This window comes from Pelophylax lessonae (genome assembly GCF_965119305.1).
Source record: "Pelophylax lessonae genome assembly, chromosome: 2".
Classification (NCBI taxonomy): Eukaryota; Metazoa; Chordata; class Amphibia; order Anura; family Ranidae; genus Pelophylax; species Pelophylax lessonae.
In genome coordinates, this window is record NC_138769.1 from 385,120,173 (window position 1) to 385,141,868 (window position 21,696).

At 40.0% G+C, this 21,696-nt stretch overlaps 1 protein-coding gene across 1 annotated transcript in view; it reads left to right on the top strand.

The window, feature by feature from the left end:
- SRRM3 (serine/arginine repetitive matrix 3) overlaps window positions 1-3,791 on the top strand; it is a 547,157-nt gene extending 543,366 nt beyond the window's left edge. Inside the window, exon 15 of the mRNA XM_082246736.1 lies at window positions 2,665-3,791. Coding sequence (XP_082102862.1) covers window positions 2,665-2,860 — 196 coding nt within the window. The 3' untranslated portion in view covers window positions 2,861-3,791. The remainder of the gene's footprint in view (window positions 1-2,664) is intronic.
- The last annotated feature ends 17,905 nt before the right edge of the window (window positions 3,792-21,696 follow it).

Here is a 21,696-nt window from a genome sequence, read left to right on the forward strand (position 1 = left end):
TTGAAATAATAGGTATTTTATTTAAAGCAACAAAACTAGTGTCAATGTAGTTCCCACAAGATCCTGTGTCGATCATAGCCTTGGTGGTGATCCTATTGTGGTCCCACTGTAAGGTCAAATGAATAAAAAGATAGGGATTAGAAAAAGAAGTCGTTAATCCCCCCAGCAAGACATGTGAACACTCACGCTCTTTTTTGCGGACAAGGGGACAGACGCTTATCAAATGATCCGGGGAGGCGCAGTACATGCAGAGATTTTCAGATCTTCTCCTGGCTCGTTCAGTAGACGATAATGGTGGGCGTATGGTTCCTACCTCCATAGGAGTAGGGTCAGCGGGCGAAACCCGAGAAGGATTGGATAATGGTACTCCCATTTTCTCAGCCTTTCTTTCTCGCAGTCGCCTGTCAATATTGATGCTGAGTTGCATTAAGGCATCCAGAGTGCCAGGTAAATCCGCTCGGGCGAGCTCGTCTTTAACGGCTTCTGATAACCCGAGTCTGAACTGGGTTCGCAAGGATGCATCATTCCACCCTGAATCAAGGGTCCATCTTTTGAACTCTGCTTCAAAATCTTCAACAGGTCTCCTTCCTTGTTTTAAAGCCCTCAATTGGCTGTCAGCAGTACTCTGCCTATTTGGGTCTTCATATAAGCTAGCGAGTTCTGCTAAGAATAAAGGATAGGAGTTAAGAAGAGGGTCATTTTTCTCAAAGAGAGAGTCTGCCCAAGCCCGTGGATCACCCGACAAGTATGAGATAGTGGTGCAGACTTTAATTTGGTCTGTAGTGTAAGTACGAGGTTTTAAATTAAAAAGCAATTGACATGCGTTTTTAAATTCACGAAATTTTTTCCGATCACCTGTAAACACTAGAGGAGGGTTTATTTTGGGCTCACGAGGTTGAGCAGCAGTGAGCTGTGAAACACGGGCTATCTGCTGTCTCAAAGTCTGATTTTCATTTTTCACTTCGGTAAGGGAAAGGATTAATGCATCTACCTTTTGTGTTAGTTGTATCACATGAGTGGCTAATTCTGCTGAATCCATTTTTTTTTTCGGGTTCGTGCAATCTGTAACGCTCCGGCGTTTGTTTAGTGAACTGGATTTGCATCTGCAGAATTTCCACTCAGTAGTCGTGTAGAGATGTGTTGAATTACCATATCCAACTCTCCAGACTCATCATTGTTGCCCAGCCTGCCTCAGCATGCAAATATACAGACACTCAGATAAGATGTTCCTGGAGTGATAGGTTGTATACGATAGTATAGAGGTGATGTGCTGAAAGGACAGGCGTGAGTAGTGATAGCAATGATAGGCACTCAATAGTAATGTTCAGGACTGTTAGCAGATGGTGATAGATAGTATGCAGATAGGTTAGCAATCATGTACAAATAACAGGTGGTAGGGGACAGCAGATGAAGTGTACAGGAATTGCTAACTCAGTGCAAGGATATGGATGGTAGTAGACTCAAGAGCTAGCAATCTATGTAACAGTGCAGATGATAGAAATAGTAATGCATAGATAGCAACAGTCTTTAGTATGCAAGAGTAGATAGTGTAAGTTGATAGGAAGGAATCCCCTGTGGGGTACTTATCACTAGTTGGTTTAGAGAGATGAGGGGTCCGGTAATGAGATAAGGATCAGGTAGCGAGATACAGGATCAGTAGCGAGATACAGGATCAAGTAGTGAGACTCCGGTCTATCCAGATACTGGGGAAATAGCTGGAGGCTTTGGCAGCGTCAGACAAGGCTGTATAACAAGCGGTTTGCACGAACACCTTGTGAGTGAAAGCCGGCGATTGAAATAGCCGCTCAGAGCGGCGCCTAGTGATGACGTCATGAGAATTAAAGGGACAGGTAGCTATATGCGTTCCACCTACCTAAATGGTGGAACGCAATGCGGAAGAAATGGGCTGGAAGGGTACCGAAGGTACCAGAATCTTACACAAACTGATCATCTGTCACTCATTAACAGTGACCCTTCCCCTTCCTGTTTCTTTCACTTTGAGTGGCAAGTGACATATGTATTGTGAGCATTGCAACCTATTTTCTTTGCAAAGGATTTCATAAGAAATTTGCATATGCTGTCAAAATCCAATGTTAATGTGGTGTTGTAAAAGGCTCGCATAGAGTAGGAGAATAGGTAAATACCAGAGAATAAAAATGGTAGTTTCAGATTTGGATATGAGGCAAATCAAGTTATATTGTGTCAGATCCAGGATTGCAATAATCAGTTTATTACATTAAGTGTATGGAAAGCACACATTTTAAAAGTAGTTTTATACATTCAAGTTAACCCAATGTTCACACAAACCTGAAATATTAGTTTATAGTTATCTCAGCTTTTAATACATGTGTGGTCACTGTAGAGATCAACTGATTGTCTTTCACAGTGTGGTTGCAGCACAATAATTGCTTCCACTTGGTACCTGTACTGCTACATCTGCTGCACATACTATTATGGGGTAAGATTTGCACCCATTACCACCCTTTACTTTTACAGTCTAAAAAAAGTAACATCTATGGTAAAATTCTTAGCTCTAACATATGTCTGTTAATGCAGTGAATTATTAACCAATAACAACTTCGTTTTTTTACTGCTCTGTCTTTCTTGTGGCAACTTATAATAAGCATAACAATGTAATTATTAATTGTTATCTTTCATTTTCAGTGCCCGGAAGCGCCCAATTCCTTACTATAGACCTAGCCCATCTTCCAGCTCCCTGAGCAGCTACTCCCACAGCCGTAGTCGAAGTAGGAGCTATGACAGTTACAGCAGCTATAGCCGTAGCCGGACTCGGAGTCGTTCTCCCAGCCACAGTCGAAGCCCCAGCTACAGAAGCAGTTCTGAGAGTGCTGGATTTTAAGCCTTGCGTATCAAATGAACCTTGCTATTAATCACACCTACTACATAAAGTAGAGTGTTAGTTCAAGAAAATCCAGTGGGTTGGAATGTGAAATAGATCAATGTATGTACATATATAAATAAATATGAAGAAGATACACTATCTATAGCATCCATGATATCACACAGACATCTTTCTGTAAAATGAACAATGGTTCTAAAAAAAATCACACTAAAATAGGAAGTCTCACGTAGTCAAAGCATTACATCTATAACATGAAGACTGTGATGATTGTAGTTTTAGTTCAAATCCAATGCCTCTAAGCACAGAAGCCATGGGCTTTGACTGTCTTGCAAAGAGTGGGTAAATAAATCTGTATAACTGCATTACAGACCTTTGTAAAGCTACATACTGAATACTAAAGATGTAGCCATGCACTATTTATACCCCTTTCTTGGTTTCTTTATGCTATTGTTATAATTAATTTATTGTGTATTTAGAAGATAAGTAACTGGCAAGGATGTACGATACCAAAAGGGTGGGCAGACATAGAGTTGGGATATTATAAAACATTTCAAGTTTACTTTGTATAATTTAATTTAAAATGTGTTATGGCCTAAATGTTGGTGTAAAGATCTTTATGCCCAAATAGTGTAAATTATATAGATAAAATCTGGACTTCTAAATTAAAAACCCAGAGTTGTAGTATCTACAGTATATAGGATGCTGTAAAAATAATGTGTACTCTGCATATGCATTATAAAGCAAAGGTACACTATAATTCCAGCCCCTACAGCTGATTATACATACCTACCCTTTTCTCCTTTGCCTTTCTGTTTGCCCCCAATAGCAAAGAGAAGAAGCCCTGTGTAAGCCCTAATCGCAAATTAGAACTTACTTAGGACAGAAGACTCTCTGTCCACCACCATATGATAGTGAGAGGTGCCTAAGTCGACAAGAACCAGTGCTGAATGACTCAAATGCTCTGCCAGTGTCATTCGATTCCCCTAGTGAACATATCAGCAAAGGGAAGAAAGGTACAAGCACTTTCAGTGGCTGAAATTGATTTGATTGTGTTGCTTTTCCCTGCATGGGCTCAACACAAAATTTATTTGGCTTCTCAGCTGGCCTTGTTAAGAAAACCTCATATTTCGATTGCACATGACCCCTATTACTGTACTTAGTTGGAAGTGGTACCAGTATGCAAACCTTATTGTGTTTATAGCAGTGATTGGTACCATATATAAATGTGAGCTAGCAAACTTTAAATGCCAGTTTTGTTTTTCACTCCTAGTCAAACAATAGCACAGGTACAAGTGGCAAACTTTGATGTAATAGAAATGGTTCCAAAAATCTGTAACTCAGTATTGTACTGCACTGTTCCCTGAGATTTCCCACCTTTGCTAAATCATGGTTGTCTCGCATGGCATGACAAAACATCTCCATAGCACAAGATATCTTGTATACTAGGCATAATTATCTCTCCTTCTGAAGCTAAACAGACTAAACAGTTTTTCTGTGTTGTTTTGACTGAGACTAATCTTCTATATTATTATCCTAAAGTAAATGTATTACCTAATGAGATAGGAATGCATTGTGGGCAGAAGTCATGGTTTTAAATATTGTTAAGGTAAGTGTACTCAAAATTATTAAAAAGCTTGCAGTCATGTAAACAGCAATACCTATAACCTATGCTGTCTGCTAGGCACATAGTTATTTAATTTGTCTAAAGTTGGATATACACATTAAAATCAGAGTATACATTCTCCTTTAAATCTACCAACAAATATGGACTCCAAGGACCTACCTGACTGGGCATAATATGAATTGTTTAGATAGGCCCTCTCACTGCCTAATTGTTGGTAGATCTAAAAGGGATGTACAAAGATTGTACACTTAGATTGTAACTTGTGTGGACCAATGCAGAGCTTTGCCAAAGTTATTCTGCATTTAAACTCTAAACAGCACATTAAAAAAAAACATTTTGTGTAATGTGTCTTGGACAATTTCTCCTCGGTGTTACAAAATTTCAGTATGTTTTTTACTTAATCTTTGGATAAATTGAGCAATTTATCTTTAAATAGCTGTTTATTTATAGCAATGCTATGAATAATTAAATTGTATCTCAGACATTATCTTGGGAAATATCAGCTGTCCATCTCAACAAGCAGTGTTGCCAATTTTAAAATAGTGTAATGAGTTTTGATTTAACTGATATGCAGCATCTTACTCAGCTGGTCCTGCAGCTTCTGGGTGTTTCTGAAACCATTCTGCATTACCATCCATTTAGACTTTAGATTTTAGTAATGCATATCATCTTCTGTACCTTTTATTCAAGGGTACAAAGTCCTTGGTCAGGTGATTTTTCTTTGGCTTACTCTGCAAATTAAACTCAATGCAGAGGCAGTGTTTACTATGCAGGAGTTTGATTTTGCTAAGAGACCTGGCAAAAAATGTTGGTATTGTATGCAAAGAAAGGAGCTTATAGCCCACACGTGCAGAGAGTTGGTGAGCAAAAAAGGCAGAGGCATGTGTGTGTAAATTGCATCTCATTCTACCAAGAGTACATATCTTGGCATATTGCTGCTGGATATCCAGCTGTCTTACATCTGACTGAGGTTATCACTACTTCTCCAAAAGTTATTACACTTTTTTTCTCTTCAAAGCTTATAGAATAGCTCATGGTAGTAGTAAATAAGTGTGGATTGTAAAAAGGTCTTATTTGGTTTACAGTATTCTCTTGCAAATATGGAATATTGGTTAGCAGTATAATTTCTTTGCATGGGCTTTTTAAAAACATATTCCATCAAAATGATATCTTTCCCATGCTAAGGACAATGCTAAGGAGTAAAAGTTAGCATTGCACTACACTCCTCATGCTTTATTTTATTTTTTAAAGTGGATCTCCAGTCTTATTTTTCTCTCTGGCGCACAGTTCTTCAGGCTCATCTCTTGCACTGAAATTGCCTACTCTGTGAGTTTCTCACATTTGAAGCTCTAACTAGTCAGATACAGTCAACCTCAATTCTAAGCTGGAAGACATCCAGCATCATCTAGACCAGTGTTTTTTCAGCTAAGGCATCCTTTAAAATTATTCATAATCTCAAGCCACCCCATTCTAAAATGTAAAAAATGTATTTAATAGTTTTACATAATTCAGCAACATCCACACACATAGGACACCCAACATCATAGGTGATTTATTCTTCCAAACAAAAACACCTTTGCACAATGTTTCTCTTCTCCCTTAGTTTCTCCCCTTCAGTCACCTAATATGACCCTAGTGCTGATGGAAAGGATGGGGAAGGGGCCAACAAGGATAATGTGCAGGATCCTGATGTACCCCTTATCAACTAAGGACATCATTGGTTGTTAGTTTGCCAGTGGCAGGAAGGTTGTAATGTGCACAATAATAACCTGTGACTTTGTGTAACTAAAAGGCAGGCTTCATCCACTTGCTGGCTTGTATACAATTTTAGGCAATTTTCCAAAGCACCCCTGAAAAAAATCTGAAGGCACCCCAGGGTGCCTGGGCACTCTGGTTGAAAAAGGTTGATCTAGGCCAGTGGTTCTCAACTCCAGTCCTCAGAACCCACTAACAGGCCAGGTTTGCAAGATAACTGAAATACATCACAGGTGATGCCATTTGCTGCTCAGTGATTGCAGTATTCTAGTCTGCATCTTCCCAAGGTAATACATAAAATCTGGCCTGTTAGTGGGTCCTGAGGACAGGAGTTGAGAACCACTGATCTAGGCCAATGTTTCTCAACCATTTTTTTGTCAAGGCACTCTTTAAAAACATGCATAATCTGAGGTACGACATTCTAAAATGTAAACTAAAGTAAGCATTTTGCATAATAGAGTGGCATCTACACATGTAGGACACCCAACATTAGAGGTTGTTTTAACAAAGCAATATACCTGTGAACATTCATACTGACCAGCATTCCAGCATTTCTCTTCACCCTTAGTTTCTCTCTCTCATTTAACTAATGTGACCAAGGTGCTGACAAAGATGGGCAAACAAGATGCCCTAAGGTGCCCAACATTCTCCTTATCAGCAAATGATGGCATCAGTTGATAGGAAGCTGGTGGTTGGCCTGCATAATGCCCAAGTTTGTAATGCTGCACAATAAAAATCTGTGCTTTTGTGTAGCATAAAAGGCAGGTTTAATCCACCTGCTGACTTGCTGACAATTTTGGACATTTTGCCAAAGCACGACTTTAAAACCCAGAAGCCACTGATGGATCTAGCCCTTTCCTCTCCAGCCTGACTGTCCCTGGCTTGCCCCTTTGATTCAATGGATTTTATTTATTTTTTTCAGTCATGGAGGCTCAGTATCTCATGTGGGTGTTACCATGCATTCTTCCTAGAATGCCAACTCCTCCAGACTGACACCCAGCCATAAAGGCATTTTAATATTCGCAAAACTTCTTCCAAGAACCAGGCCAATTCTTGCATCAGCTCTTGAGAGTTGTATTGATGCGGGGTGCTAAAATTATTTTTAGGGCATTATTTACGGCACCTTTGGTCCCCATCAGCCATGATCTGCCTCCTTTGAATAGAGAAGCACAGAGACTAAGTGATGATGTCACTGAGTCTAAAATAAGGTACGTAATGGAAATAGAAAGTTTTTATGTAAAAATGTATTTAGTATGTTATTGGGGCGGGGGGGGGGGGGTTAGATAAGAACCAGGGTAGGCAAAATTCAAGCAGACTAAACCTCAGGTTTAGGTTTGCCACAAATTTGTCATATTTGTTCTACATCACAGCTCTCAGCTTTTTTCAGGGCACATTAAATATATCTAAATTCATAGAAACTCACCTTAGTCCCTCAACTACCACCCTTTTTTAATCATAGTTACATAGAAGTTGAGGTTGAATAAAGACAATAGTCCATCCAGTTCAACCAGTGTAGGTGTGTGTGGCCATAATCATCTCTCATACCCCTTAATGTTCTGATCCTTGAGATGAATGTCCAAGAGTCTTTTGAAAGTAGCCATACTTCCCACAGAAACTACCTCTTGTGGTAGAGAATTCCACAATCTTGTTGCCCTAACAGTAAAGAACCCCTGCGTTGCCTGAGGTTAAAACGCTTCTCCTCTAATCGCATTATATGTCCTCGCGTCCTCATGCAATCCTTGTGACTGAATAGCTTTTTTTCTATGCTGAGATCACCATTGAGGTATTTATAAATTGCTATCATGTCCCCTCTCAGGCGTCTCTTCTCCAGGGAGAACAAATGAAGTGATTGTAGACACTCTTCATAATTAAGGTCCTCTAATCCCCTAATTAGTTTAGTTGCCCTTCTCTGGACTCTCTCCAGCTCCAACACATCCCTCCTGAGGACTGGTGACCAGAACTGGACAGAATACTCCAGATGCGGTCGGATCAGAGTTTTATAAAGTGGTAGAATTATAATTTTATCTCTGGAAAACATCCCCTTCCTTATGCATGCTAATATTCTGCCAGCTTTGGCAGCTGCCACTTGACATTGCATGCTATTGCCTAGTCTATCCTCTACCAAGACTCCCAGATCTTTCTCCATTTTTGATTCCCCCAAAGGTTCCCCCCCTAAAGTGTATTGTGCTTTTACGTTTTTAGTCCCCAATTGCAAAACCTTACACTTCTCCACATTAAACCTCATTTGCCATGTCGTTGCCCACTCTGTTATTTTGTTCAGGTCATTCTGTAAGATATCTGCCTCATGCTGTGTAGTTATTGCCCTGCCCAATTTTGTGTCATCTGCAAAAACTGATATAGAACTAATGATCCCGTCCTCAATGCTGTTTATGAATAAATTGAACAAGGTTGGCCCCAGGACTGAGCCTTGAGGGACCCCACTTACCACCCCAGACCAGTCTGAGTATGCGCTATTTATTACCACCCTTTGGACATGCCCTTTTAGCCAGTTCCGTATCCAAGAGCAAACCTTGTGGTCGATGCCTGCAGACCTTATTTTATGAATTAAGCTCTTGTGGGGAACTGTATCAAACGCCTTAGCGAAATCCAGGTATACCACATCCACTGGTCTCCCCCTATCTAACTCACAGCTCACCTACTCATAGAATGTTAACAGATTGGTTTACATACTATCGATGTCAGGCTGACTGGCCTATAATTTCCCGGGACATGCCTCTGCCCTTTTTTGAATATCGGTATCATGTTAGCTTTCCTCCAATCCCCTGGTACATTTCCTGTCATAATACTGTCAGCAAAGATCAGGATCAGTGGTCTAGATATAGTTTTACTAAGTTCTTTGAGTACTCTCGGATGTACGCAATCCGGGCCTGGTGATTTATTTATGTTAATTTTATCCAGCCTTTCCCTGATTTCACCCTCTGTTAGCCATAGCGGCAAGTCCTGTGTATTACTTCTAACCATACCATAAAGTCATGGTCAGTGTACCCCTCCTTTTCCTGTGTAAAACTGAGGAGAAAAAAGCGTTCAGCAAGGTTGCCTTTTCAGTGTCCTCTGTAACCATCCTCCCCTCATCGTTAATTATGTGTGCAATATGCTCTGCCCTAGTTTTTTTGCTGTGGATATATTTAAATAATTTCTTTGGGTTCTTTTTACTATCCTCCGCTATTTGTCTCTCAAAGTTGATTTTAGCCATTTTGATTTCGTATTTACTTTTCTTATTTGCCTCCTTGTATTGCTGGAAAGCCGATACTGTGCCCTCTGATTTATATTTCTTGAAGGCCATTTTTTTTCCCCTAATACGTTTTTTAACATTACGGTTTAGACAGCCAGGTTTGGTGTCTCTTCTAAATGTATTTCTCATAGGAATACACTGCGAGATGCATTTGTTTAATATGTTCCTAAAGCATTCCAATTTTTCCTCCGTGGTCAGTGTTCCTAGGGTTTGGTCCCAGTTTACCCTTTCCATCATTGAGCACAATTTGGGAAAGTTTGCCTTTCTGAAGTTTAGGGTTCTTATGTTCCCCTCTTGCCTTGCTATATTGTTATTTACGCTAAATGTGATCATCCTGTGATCGCTAGAGCCCAGGTTGTCCTGGACTCCTACCTCCAAGATTAGGTCTGGGTCATTAGTGATTAATAGATCCAGCACTGCATTTTCTCTAGTAGGAGGATCCACCAACTGAGATATGTAGTTGTCCTGTAAGGTTTCCATGAAGAGACGAGCCTTCTGTGAGTGTGTAGTCCCCTCTTCCTAGTCAATGTTGGGATAATTGAAGTCCCCTAATATGATGAATAATCAAGTTACTAGATTGGTAGGTGTGATGGGTAAACAGAGATTAGTTGTGATATTTGGCTGAATATTCTGTTTAGTTTGACTAAAAACCTGCTGCCTATTATGGTAACATGCAATCATGCACAAAAAATAATTATTTTCATAAAGAATACATTCATTTCAGCATTGTTAATTGCCTTTGCATGTGCATGTAAATGTACAATGAATGTGAATGCCATACATCGATCTTACCTTTTCTGAAAAAAACCCTTTTGAAGTCTGGCAATAATGACAGCAAACACTAAAGAGACTTAATTAATTCTCGTTTCTATCAAACTCCAGAACTTCCATGTCTTAGCTGCTATACAGAGTATTGTATTACTTGCCTAGATCAGAAATACCTTGCATCATTCTTAACACACACACACACATTGAGATGCAAACAGGCTTTTGGGCATATATTAGGCCAAAATCAGATGTAGATCATTACATTTCCGTGAAACAGTGCTTTAAAAAAAAAAACACAGACAGAGGAAAGGAAAGCAATTTTTATGAGAGTGTAATTATTTCAAAATGTTCTGTTTTGTCTTGAGTTCTCCTTTAAAGCAAACCTATGTTCCCTGCATAGCAGGCTCATAAAAGTGCCTATATGTATAGCTGTACCTCTTGTGGAGCCCTCCAGATACCCTCAAGCCCTTAAAAATCTAATTGCAACTTGTGCTTGGCTCTGCTCCCTCCAGCCCCCTCATGGCTCACTACTAGTCCACCGATATGTTGGACAGACTCACTGACCAATAGTGAACCCATGCAATTCAAATTTCTGTACTTAAGTGACTACAGCTTAGATCCTTAAAGTGAACACAGGGTTTGGCTGTTTTGGCTTGCTATAAGGTTTTGGTTGAATCAGAAAATTACATATTCAAAGGTTATCACAAAGTTTATATTCAGTAAGTTGACATTGATTACCATTTTAATGAAGAGAAACTGTACCAGAGAGTATTCAATACAAATAATTTACCATTAGAGGGTTACTTTCCAAACTGTAGAACCAACAGTAGAAACTGTAAGAAAATATTGTATATATGTGGTAATAACTCCCTATACAAGGGTTATTGAATTAAAATGTATGGAAGTCTAGTCAGTAAGATTTTATTTCATCAGAGGTGCGAATCACATGTTTGTGTGATGATCCTTCACATCACAGATCCCCTTTTACATCACAGGCCCTCCTTTAAAACATTGTCCTCAGTCCTCCATTCACATCGCAACCTTCTCCTTTTGCATCATAGCCCACCCTTTACATTACAGCCCCCACATTTACATCACAGCCCCCCTTTTACATCAGTGTCTTCAGTCCCACCATCACATCACAGTCCCCCTTTACATCCCAGCCTAGCCTCAACATTAGTATCCTCAGTCCTCCCTTTATATCACAGTTCTCCCGCTTTACATAACAGCCCCCCCCCTTTACATCACAGTCCCCCCCCCTTTACATCAGTGTCCCGATTTGGCCTCTTAACATCAGAGCTTCCCTTTACATTAGTGTCCACAGTTTTCCCTTTACATCACAGCCCAACCCTTTAAATCACAGTCTTTCCCTCACTTCAGTGTCCTCAGTCCCCCCTTCACATCACAGCCCCCCTTTCCCCCTTTCCATCACAGTTCTCCCTTCCTTCACAGACCTACCTTACACAGCTGGGCAGAGGGCAGGAGGTGCAGCAGATCTAAACAGGGGTCAGGAGCTGCCCAATTTTCCAAGTTAACAAGTGGGTAGTTAATTGCTAGGATGGTCATGTGTTCTAACAACCAATCATCCGCTTGTTTACTTTTAAAGTTGGGCAGCTGCTACGCTCCATCTTATCCTGCTGGACTTCCTGCCCTGTGCCCTGCCTTGAGGATGACAGAGGTGGCAGCAATGGCTGCAGATGGTTGGGGGGGACCCAGAAGAGAACACCTAGGCTGCCATGGCAGCTTGATTAGATTTGGACCATCAACCGCCATTTAGTGATGCCTGACCTTTATGATCTAGTACAAGGATTATACATTAAAACTTTGTTCCATGGATCCCTCATTTTATTTTAATAACAAAGTTTATAGAGTTTAGTAATCCTTTTTATTACCTTTACCATTAACATATGTTTACAAAGTATAAAATGACTATAATTGTAATGAAAATACCCCTTACTTAATTTATACCATGTAGAGCTAGTGGGTCAAGATTCATAAAGTCACTCCCTAGTTATCATGTATTTATTATTATTATTATTATTATTTATTTTGTATTTATTTATATTAAAATGTATTATGGAGTTATGAACAATTTTTGACCAGCTCAAGGTTTTGTGGATATGTTAAAATGACTATTAAAAAGAATTAAGGATAACTGACTTAATTTAAGAAGGAATTTAGAAAAGTGGTTACAGAACATTGTAATGAATTCTTCCTCTTAAGATTAATTTGTATCTATCTTGGAGCCGAGTTGAACAAAAAAAGACACTCCTAAATGCACTAACCGATTCGTCACCAATGCTGCTTACCTTCGATACCTGGGAAGTGTGCACAAATCATGGAGGAGAAAGGACATACAGTATAACAGAAGTCAAAATAGACAATTTTTTCTGGTCCAAATGAATATGCTACTAAGAAGAGTTCAAAGAAAACAAACATCTTTTTATTGATGCTATTATAAAGCTGCAATACAGATACATACTATTTAAAAAAACTTTAACAAATAACTTATGTTTAATTCTGTTGTGTTAGATGTATATATAAAATATATATTTGTTGTATAGTTTCTCAAAGATAAATTAAGTTCAATACATGGGTTGTCTTCTAACTGTTGACTGATGCCAGTTTTACCTTTTATACTTAAAAATAATGGGGACAATTACAGATACCCCCCTTTAATGATGTATTTGCTTCTTGTAGAAAATAGTTTCCTCCTGCAGTATACAAACTTTAATCCATTTGACGACAGTAATGTGACTGGAATTTGTATGTAGACTGATATTAACTTACAAATGATAACACACAATACATAATATCATTTTGATGAGCCCTCTTATCTATACTTGTATATGTTGCATTTTTATTGCATTGTGAATGCAGTTTAAATCTGCATATAACAGATGGCCATTATTAAATATCTCTGATTGAAATGTATTGTTTAAATTATTTGGAGTTATCCACCTTGTATTTGGTAACTGTCATAAAGTCCCAAAAGGTCTGAATGTGATGTGATTTTGGCATTTTCCATAAACTCCTCTATGTTTTAATATTTAAGACTATTGGTTTTATTTCAACTTCACAATTAAATGCCTTCTGCTGCTAAGGAGATTGGCCAAAACTTCCACCATCCAGAGTGCACTATGGCTCTTGGATCTTGCCTGGTTCCAATAGATTATGATCATCACACAAATGGGTCTAAAAGGGTGCTTGCAAAGGAGTGTTAGGTTTATTTAAGTGAGCAGCTAGCATTAAGAAAGAGACATCAATGACCACCTTAGCAGGTTTTGCCAAGTGCTTACTGGTGAGCTATTGGTTTATTTATTTTCTTATTTATTTTTGCTTATTAATATATTAAGTATATATTAAGTATATTTAAATATATTATTATAGTTTACACATTTTCTTTGGTAAAATAAAGCTAATCAGTACAAGGCCTACAATTTAACAAAGACTAACAGAAAAAAAGCAAGTGGAATTCTAGGCTCCTTTTCACGTTTATCTGCCTTTTTAAGCTGTTCTCTTGAAAATAAATTATACAGAGAAGTCCTGTCCTCTCTAGTCCTTTGTGCTCTGCTCAGACAGGTCATATGGAGTTTCAATCAAAGAGAGACTAGAGGCAAACAGCTTCTGCTGAGTTCTCAATTTAGAAAACCCACTATTCTGTGAAACAAGCATGCATTCTTTATTAAACATTTATTTCTAAAAAATATATTTCCTTGGGAAAAATAAAACTTCCAATAAAAAGTTAAGCATTGAAAAAAAATATTTGACCCTAAATTCTTAAAGTCTCCCTTTAAAAATGTGGCAAATAAGATTAACATGTCCACAGCTCTTTTGTGAGGTATGTGCACGTAAACTTACTGCAGTGAATAATTTTCTTATTGAGTTAGTTTGGCTTGTTATGTTCGAGGGCCTTTTCGCTTCCTAAATTCCTTTGAGTTCCAGAGCATTTATTTCATTCTGGAAATGTCTCAGTTCTGCACATTGTACCTTTCAGTGTTTCTAGTCTACACTAACATATCACATATTATTTTACTAGTGCCTTCATTTGGTAGGAGATGTTAACACCCATATTTTATTTTAATTATTTTTTCAGTGAGAACAATTAGGAAAAAGTAGAAAAGAAAATGCTGTTATTTTCTGCAATGCAAATGTATGCACCCCCATATATTTATTCCAAAATATAGTCAACACAATTCTAAAGATTAAAATAATATCACATGAAAGTGGCTTGTACCATAGCAAAATGGCAAAGCTCAAAGTGAATGTAAAGGTTTTGCTTTAGGAGGAATGTTGCATTGCAATATAGGAGTAATTTGTATAAAATTAAAGTGGTTCTAAAGGCTAGACATTTTTTACCTTAATGCATTCCCCGCATTAAGGTATAGAATGTCCCAGTAGTTGTATCACCCCCTAACCTCCCTATATACTTACCCGAGTCCTATCTCAATCCAGCACTGTGCTCATCTACAGCAACACTGGTCTCTCTTTCTTAGGATTGCCAGCCATCCATAAATGTACCGACAGTTAGGAAATATCGGTTGATTTACAAGCTGTCCATAATATCCATTACGGTTGGCGGCTGCCTATAAAAAATGGCTTTTGACAGACTTTGGAACTGCACATGCCCAGTTCCGAAGCTGGCCAAGCTCAGGCAAGCTCAGCCAGCCTTGACTGGACTTGGTTGGACTTACACGGGGAAAGATGGGCATGCGGTGACATCATGGCACTGCTTGGCACCTTTCGTGAATCACACAGCAGCCAGGACTGGAGAGGGAGCTGGGACTCGGGAGGCAGGAGAGCCGCCTGCCAGGAGTCAGAACTTTCTTTGGAGGACTCTGAAGGAGAGGACTCAACAGAGGTGGTGATGAGAGAAGCCACCAGTGCTGAGCCACCCGGACTGTCTGGACCATGTTTAACTGCTTGCCCCTGCTGCACCAAAGCAAACAATGAAGGAGCCTGGAGGGGGTCAGGTTAGTGACAGCCCCCAGCCAACCAGGCAGCACAAAGTCTGGGGGAGGGTCATGTTGTAAGGGTGGAGTTTCCCCCTTATATCAGTAACCCCTCACCCTTACTCAGTGTATTTACTCTGCGGAAGGTGACCTGTGGTCACCAGAATTGCCCTTCACGTCAGAACAGAATGCTGGCATTCCCCCTTAAATCAGAGTCCTCAGAGTTCCTCTTTACATCAGAGTCTGCAGAATTCTCCCTTATAGTGCACAGTGGAACTCTAAAGACCCATATGTAAAGGAGAACTCTGTTGTAAAAGGCAATGCTGCAGACCCTGATGTAAGTGGGAACTCTAATGTAAAGGGTAACACTATGGATTCTAATTTAGGAGGGCTCTGGTGACCAGAGACCACCTTACATCAGAGTTCCCTCTTTACATCAGAGTCCACAGCATTCCCATATACATCATGGTCTGCAGTGTTTCCCTTTAAATCAGAGTTCATCTTTACATTAGGATCCACAGAGTCCCCTCTTGCACTGTAAGGGGAAATCCTGTAGACTCTGATGTAAGGGGAAACTCTGTGGACTCCTGTAAGAGAGAAGAGGGGCTCTGGTGACCAGAGACCCTCATACATCAGTTTTCCCCTTTACATCAGGGTCCACAGCGTTCCCCTTTTAGATTAGATAAACTCTATAGACTCTGATGTAAAGGATTGTGATGTAAAGGGAAACTCTGTGGAGTCTGAGGTAAGGGGATCTCTGTGGACTGTGATGTAAAGAGGAGCTCTGTGGACTTGACTCTTGTGTAAGGGTGGGGGCTCTGGTGACCAGAGACCCTCTTTAGAGTTCCCCTTTACACCAGAGTCCGCAGCATTCCCCCTTATATCAGAGTCCACAGTGTTCCCTTTTACATCAGGGTCCGCAGAGTTCCCCCTTGCATTGTAATGGGGCAGTCTGCAAAATCTGTTTTAAGGGGGAACTTTGTGCTGGCTTTCATGAAAAAAGATAAATATGTTTTTTGCCTTTTGATATACCCTAAACACATTGCTAATAGCACTAGCTACATGTTTGTAAAAAAATTGTCTCTGTTAGTAAATTGTTGGTGTCATGTTAGTACATTTCACTTCGGGATGTTGGCAACCTTGATCTTTCTCCTCACAGAACAAGAGGCAGCAGTGAGAACCATTGGCTTCTACTGCTGTCAACCAAATCATGTGAGCTGAGGGCGGGATCGTGCTGCTCCATAGGAAGCTGCTTCCTATGGTGGTACACGGAGAAAAGGAGAAGCCAAGAGCACTGGCACTGGACCCCAGAAGAGGAGGTTCTGGGCTGTTCTGTGCATTGCACAGAGCAGGTAACTATTCCATGTTTTTTATTTTAATTTAAAAAATACACTTTACAGCTGCTTTGAGACAACATTAGGTTAGGTTGATGAGGGCATGAATAAGCATTCTAGTGACATTTTCACAGGTTTGCAATTGCTAACACTTTTAATACCATTGCATTCACTGCTCATATTCGTGAGCATTTTCCATTTGCATAGTAATAGCGAATGTCATCCAGGTCATCCAACATCATTGTTGCCACCTGGGAAATAATTTGGGGAGAGAATATTTACACACACAGACTGTGTATTTATTTTCTACACTGTTTAACTTTTTTCTTTACACTTCTTTTTCTTAAGGGGAGACCTGATCCAGAACCTGAATAATTTAGCTGCTGGGCTTAGCACTGGACCATAACTGCACTAAAAGCCGATTGTTCCATCACTAGATGCTGCCAGGCCTTGGAAATGGATGACACAACTTGCCATTTTAAGTACACTCAGACTATTAAAGAGGTTTTCATTCCACACCACAGACTTTTAAAAACAAATGAGCTTAAAATTTTGACTGAGATGCGGCATAAAACTGATTTGCACAGGCACATTCTGGATGCTTAAAGCTGAAGCTTAGGTATTGATATTTTGCTGCAAGGTCAGCTTTAAAGTTTAGGTCTATGTATGGATATTGTCGAAGAGTTACATTGGTCCATCTTGGATGAATGAAAGCATGCATGGTTCTATATTTTCCCCATGGAATTTGGAAATCACTATAGTAGGTACTGCTTCTACAGTTTAAAAGATAAAAGGAACAAGAAGGCACAGCCTTCTAAGTGTATCTGTTTATTCATCAAACACATGTAATAAAATTGGATTGCACTCACAAAGTGTGGAGATTGGGCAAGCAAAGTTCACATCCTCCTCCGCATTCACCAGGTGACAATCACGTGGGTCCCATGAATGTGTCGGGGTCCGCTTCCTGCTGTATCCTGGTGGACTGGCAAATGACTGGTCTGTGTGTAGTGCCCTGTAGGTAGGCAGCTCTGAAACTCCAAGGATGGAGTAAGCCCCAAGATAAGGTGTCTGGAGACGTCAGCCTAACTGGCTGGCGTGAAAGGGTTTGTTGTATGGGCGCTTCCGTGGAATACAGCAGGCTTTAGGTGAGACACTGCACTTCGGCAGCACTGGAGAGGAGAAGCTGCTCTGAAAGTGATAAAGATAAAAAGACAAGGCGCCTCTAAGTGCAGTAGGCTCTGAGTATTTATTAGGTTAAAAGTATAAAAGCACTCACATTTGGTAAATGTGACATGGCCATAGCAAAGATCTGTCTGGAGTCCTTCTATCCGCTGTGCTTAGTGGTTGCAATAAGGACATCCGGTGAACCGCTTCCTGTAGATGCGTCCTTTCGTCTGTGTCTCAGCCTGGTCGGCATGAGATTTCCTGAAGACAGGGTGTGGACACAGCGGCTGGTGTTCAATAGAAACATGTAACCGCCCACCACCCGCTCTATTGGACACCAGCCGCTGCGTCCACACCCTGTCTTAGGGAAATCTCATGCCGACCAGGCTGAGACACAGACGAAAGGACACATTACTAAAATTCACAATTAAACAGTGCTTAGGGGAGATAAAAATGAAACACTTAGTTCACACCACAAAAACGTCCTACAGATCTGTTCCGGATGCTTTTCTGCATGCGCAGTTGTAACGTTTTTTTATGCATTTTACCGCATTCCAGAAAAGTTCTGTGCAGGAAAAAAAGCAGCAGGTTGTACTTTTTTTCTGGATTTGAAAAGCGCTCAAACACACTGCACTTGGAATCCATCTAACTTACTTTCCATGCTTTGATACAGAAATAAAAGCACTTCGCTGCATGTGGTGTGAACGGGCCCTTCCACAGGAATGATGTCAGTGAACTGTGGGTGGTAGCCAGACAATGCTTTTCAGAGGAACACTCGTTTCTCAAGCCTGGCTACCACCTACACTATGGGATAGTAGGCAGAATATTCTATAATTGCTATACCATTCAATAAATACAATAAATAATAATACTTAGAACTAAAATAAAAGAGCAGACACCAAATCGGATATAAATTGGCCGCGGCCGTTTATTACTGGTTTTATAATTCAAATTTTCAAATATTTATTCAATAAGTAATAATAAAAACATACTTTAAACAGCCCAGCCACTACGGCTCAGGCTTCATTAACCACTTGCCGACCGCCGCACGACTATCTACGGCGGCGGTCAGCCCCTCACAGGCAAAGTGACGTAGGTCTACGTCGCTCGCCTGTGAGGGTTTAGGGAGCGAGCGCGCGCCTACGGAGGCGCGCTCCCGCTCCCGCGTGGTCACGGACCCCCCCGCGCGCGTGACCGGCGGACCTGATCGCCGCCGGCCACTCTGCGATCGGCGGGGGAGAGGGAGATAGTCAGGCAGCTTGTGTAAACAAGCTGCCTGTCATTCTCCTCTCTGTATGAGAGCTGATCACATGGATCTACTATGTAGATCCATTGATCACTCTGCATACAGTTGAAGCCACAGCCAATCACAGTTAGAATCACGCCCCTAGGGACACACACAGCCCCTCCCTCTCAAATAAAGTTAACCCCTTCACTACCAGTGCATTTTTACAGTAACAGTGCATATGTATAGCACTGATTACTGACGAAATGTCACTGGTAACCCCAATAGTGTCAAAAATGTCAGTCAAGGGTCCGATCTGTCCGCCGCAATGTCGCAGTACCGCAAAAAAAATCGCAGATCGCCGCCATTACGCGTTAAAAAAAAAAACAACAAAAATGACAAAAATCTTTCCCTTTGTTAGTAAACGCAATAACTTTTGCGCAAACCAATCAAAATACGCTTTTTGCGATTTTTTTTACCAAACATAGGTAGCATAAAACAAATTGGCCGAAAATATTAAAAAATTTTGATTTTTACATTTTTTTTTGGGGGAATTTCATATAAAAAAAAGGGAAAAATATTGCTATTTTTGCAAAATTTACGCTCTTTTTTTGTTTATAGCGCGTGATCAAAAAATCGCACAGGTGATCAAATACCACCAAAAGAAAGCTCTGTTTGTGGGAAAAAAAGGACGCCAAATTCGTTTCGGTACAGCGTCGCACGACCGCGCAATTGTCCGTTAAAGTCACGCAGTGCCGAATCGCAAAATGCCCTCTGGTCGTTTAGCAGCCAAATCCTCCGGGGCTTAAGTGGTTAATAAATAAATCCATCAAAAATTCAATAAAACCCACAAGACAGAACGGAAAACATTTTTAAACCCTTCTGTCACCCACAACCGCGGCCATTTCAATACACGCACTTAAGTCTGCATTAAATATATCAAGACCAATTTCAGATAAATGAATCCCATCATATCTGTATAAGGCCTCTGAGCCACCTTCCAACTCTGTGTGCCTAAAGCTCAAAACCCTATTTTCTTAAGAAGCTTAACCAATGCCCTGTTCACACGTTTCCTAATTTTTTCAAAAAGCCGCAGAGAAGGTGAATTGACCCACCTCAATCTCTGCACCACTTCTTAAAACTACAGCTGTCCTAGGAGAAGATAACTTAAAGTTATACAAATCATTCCTTATCTTGAAAATTAGGTCTAGAGTTTTTATCTGACCTATATCATCCCCCCCCCCCCCGATGTATCATCAACACATCTGGAGGAGGAAACTCCTGATGAAGCCTACATAAACCTAACCATAAGTCCTCCCAAACCATCCCCCTCCTACTGCACCAAAAAACCTTGAACTCCTTCGGATTTAGTCCCAAAATTTCTGTGTAAATTCTCTGCCTTGCTCTCTGCTGAGCCCAGTACACAAATGAATGGCCGACAATCCAGCCCATTCTGTTAGAACATAGAAACAAATTACATAAAACTATTAGGACGAACATATAATCGATAACAATCTGAAATCCATCTACCCATTTTTTTTATGACCCCTGCATCCAGACCTAATTTTGAGGCCTCTGTAGCCACCCCAATTCTAAAAGAATGAGATGTGAATTCTACATTCTTTAAACTTAAGCTATCAACACATTTCATAAAATCTTTATTAAACTGGTACTTTGTAAGAGGGGAACCTGATTCGTGAATAAAAGGGGGGCAAAATGCTTATAAGGCCTAATACTCAAAAAATTACTAATCAAAAATACTGGACAAATAGCTGAAACTTTAAGAACATTTAAAATAACCCAAGACCCTCTACCTAATTGATCCGTTTTAGACTGACTTATAAAGATTTTTAATGAATCCTGTAAAACCTGCACATCCTCCACATGCAAGCTAATAATTTCCGAAATTCTCAGGGCTGCAAAAAAATGCAAGAGAAAAAAACAGCTGTGAACATTGTAGATTCAAACTGTGAAAAACATACCTTATCAGTTATCTCACACAAACTACATAAAATCTGTGGAGTTACTGGATTCCTCCCATCTTTTCATATAACCCTTTAACGCCTGCTTAACTGAAAAAAAATAGTTACAAGATGGCAGATTATTCAACTTCAGAAAGAATGATACACCAGCTAAAATTTTCTTTACATGTGCACATTAATAATTTTCTTTAAATAAGGATTCCAAAAACAGTAATACCAAACCCTTCCAAAAATTCTTCATCCTCTTTCTCCACCTTTCTTAAAAAAGACTGCCACATCCACCAGGCTGATTGGTATCCATCCCAAGGTGATTGTGCCACTGAATTCTTTATTAAATCAGGAATCAAACTTAAATCAGGGTCCCCAAATTTTGGGGACAAAAGGTGCCTACCATATCTGCTTCTGGGTGCAACTGTCCGAATCTTTCCATCTGAAAATGAGATAAGGCATCCACCATGTCATTGTCCTTTCCCACTACATGTTTAGCTTTTAACCAAATGTTCAGAGCCAAACACTTAAAAATCATATACCTTAACCACTTAAGCCCCGGAAGATTTTACCCCCTTCCTGACCAGGGGGTATTTTGCGAATCGGCACTGCGTGACTTTAACGGACAATTGCGCAGTCGTGCGACGCTGTACCTAAACAAATTTGACGTCCTTTTTTTCCCACAAACATAGCTTTCTTTTGGTGGTATTTGATCACCTGTGCGATTTTTTGATCATGCGCTATAAACAAAAAAAGAGCGTAAATTTTGCAAAAATAACAATATTTTT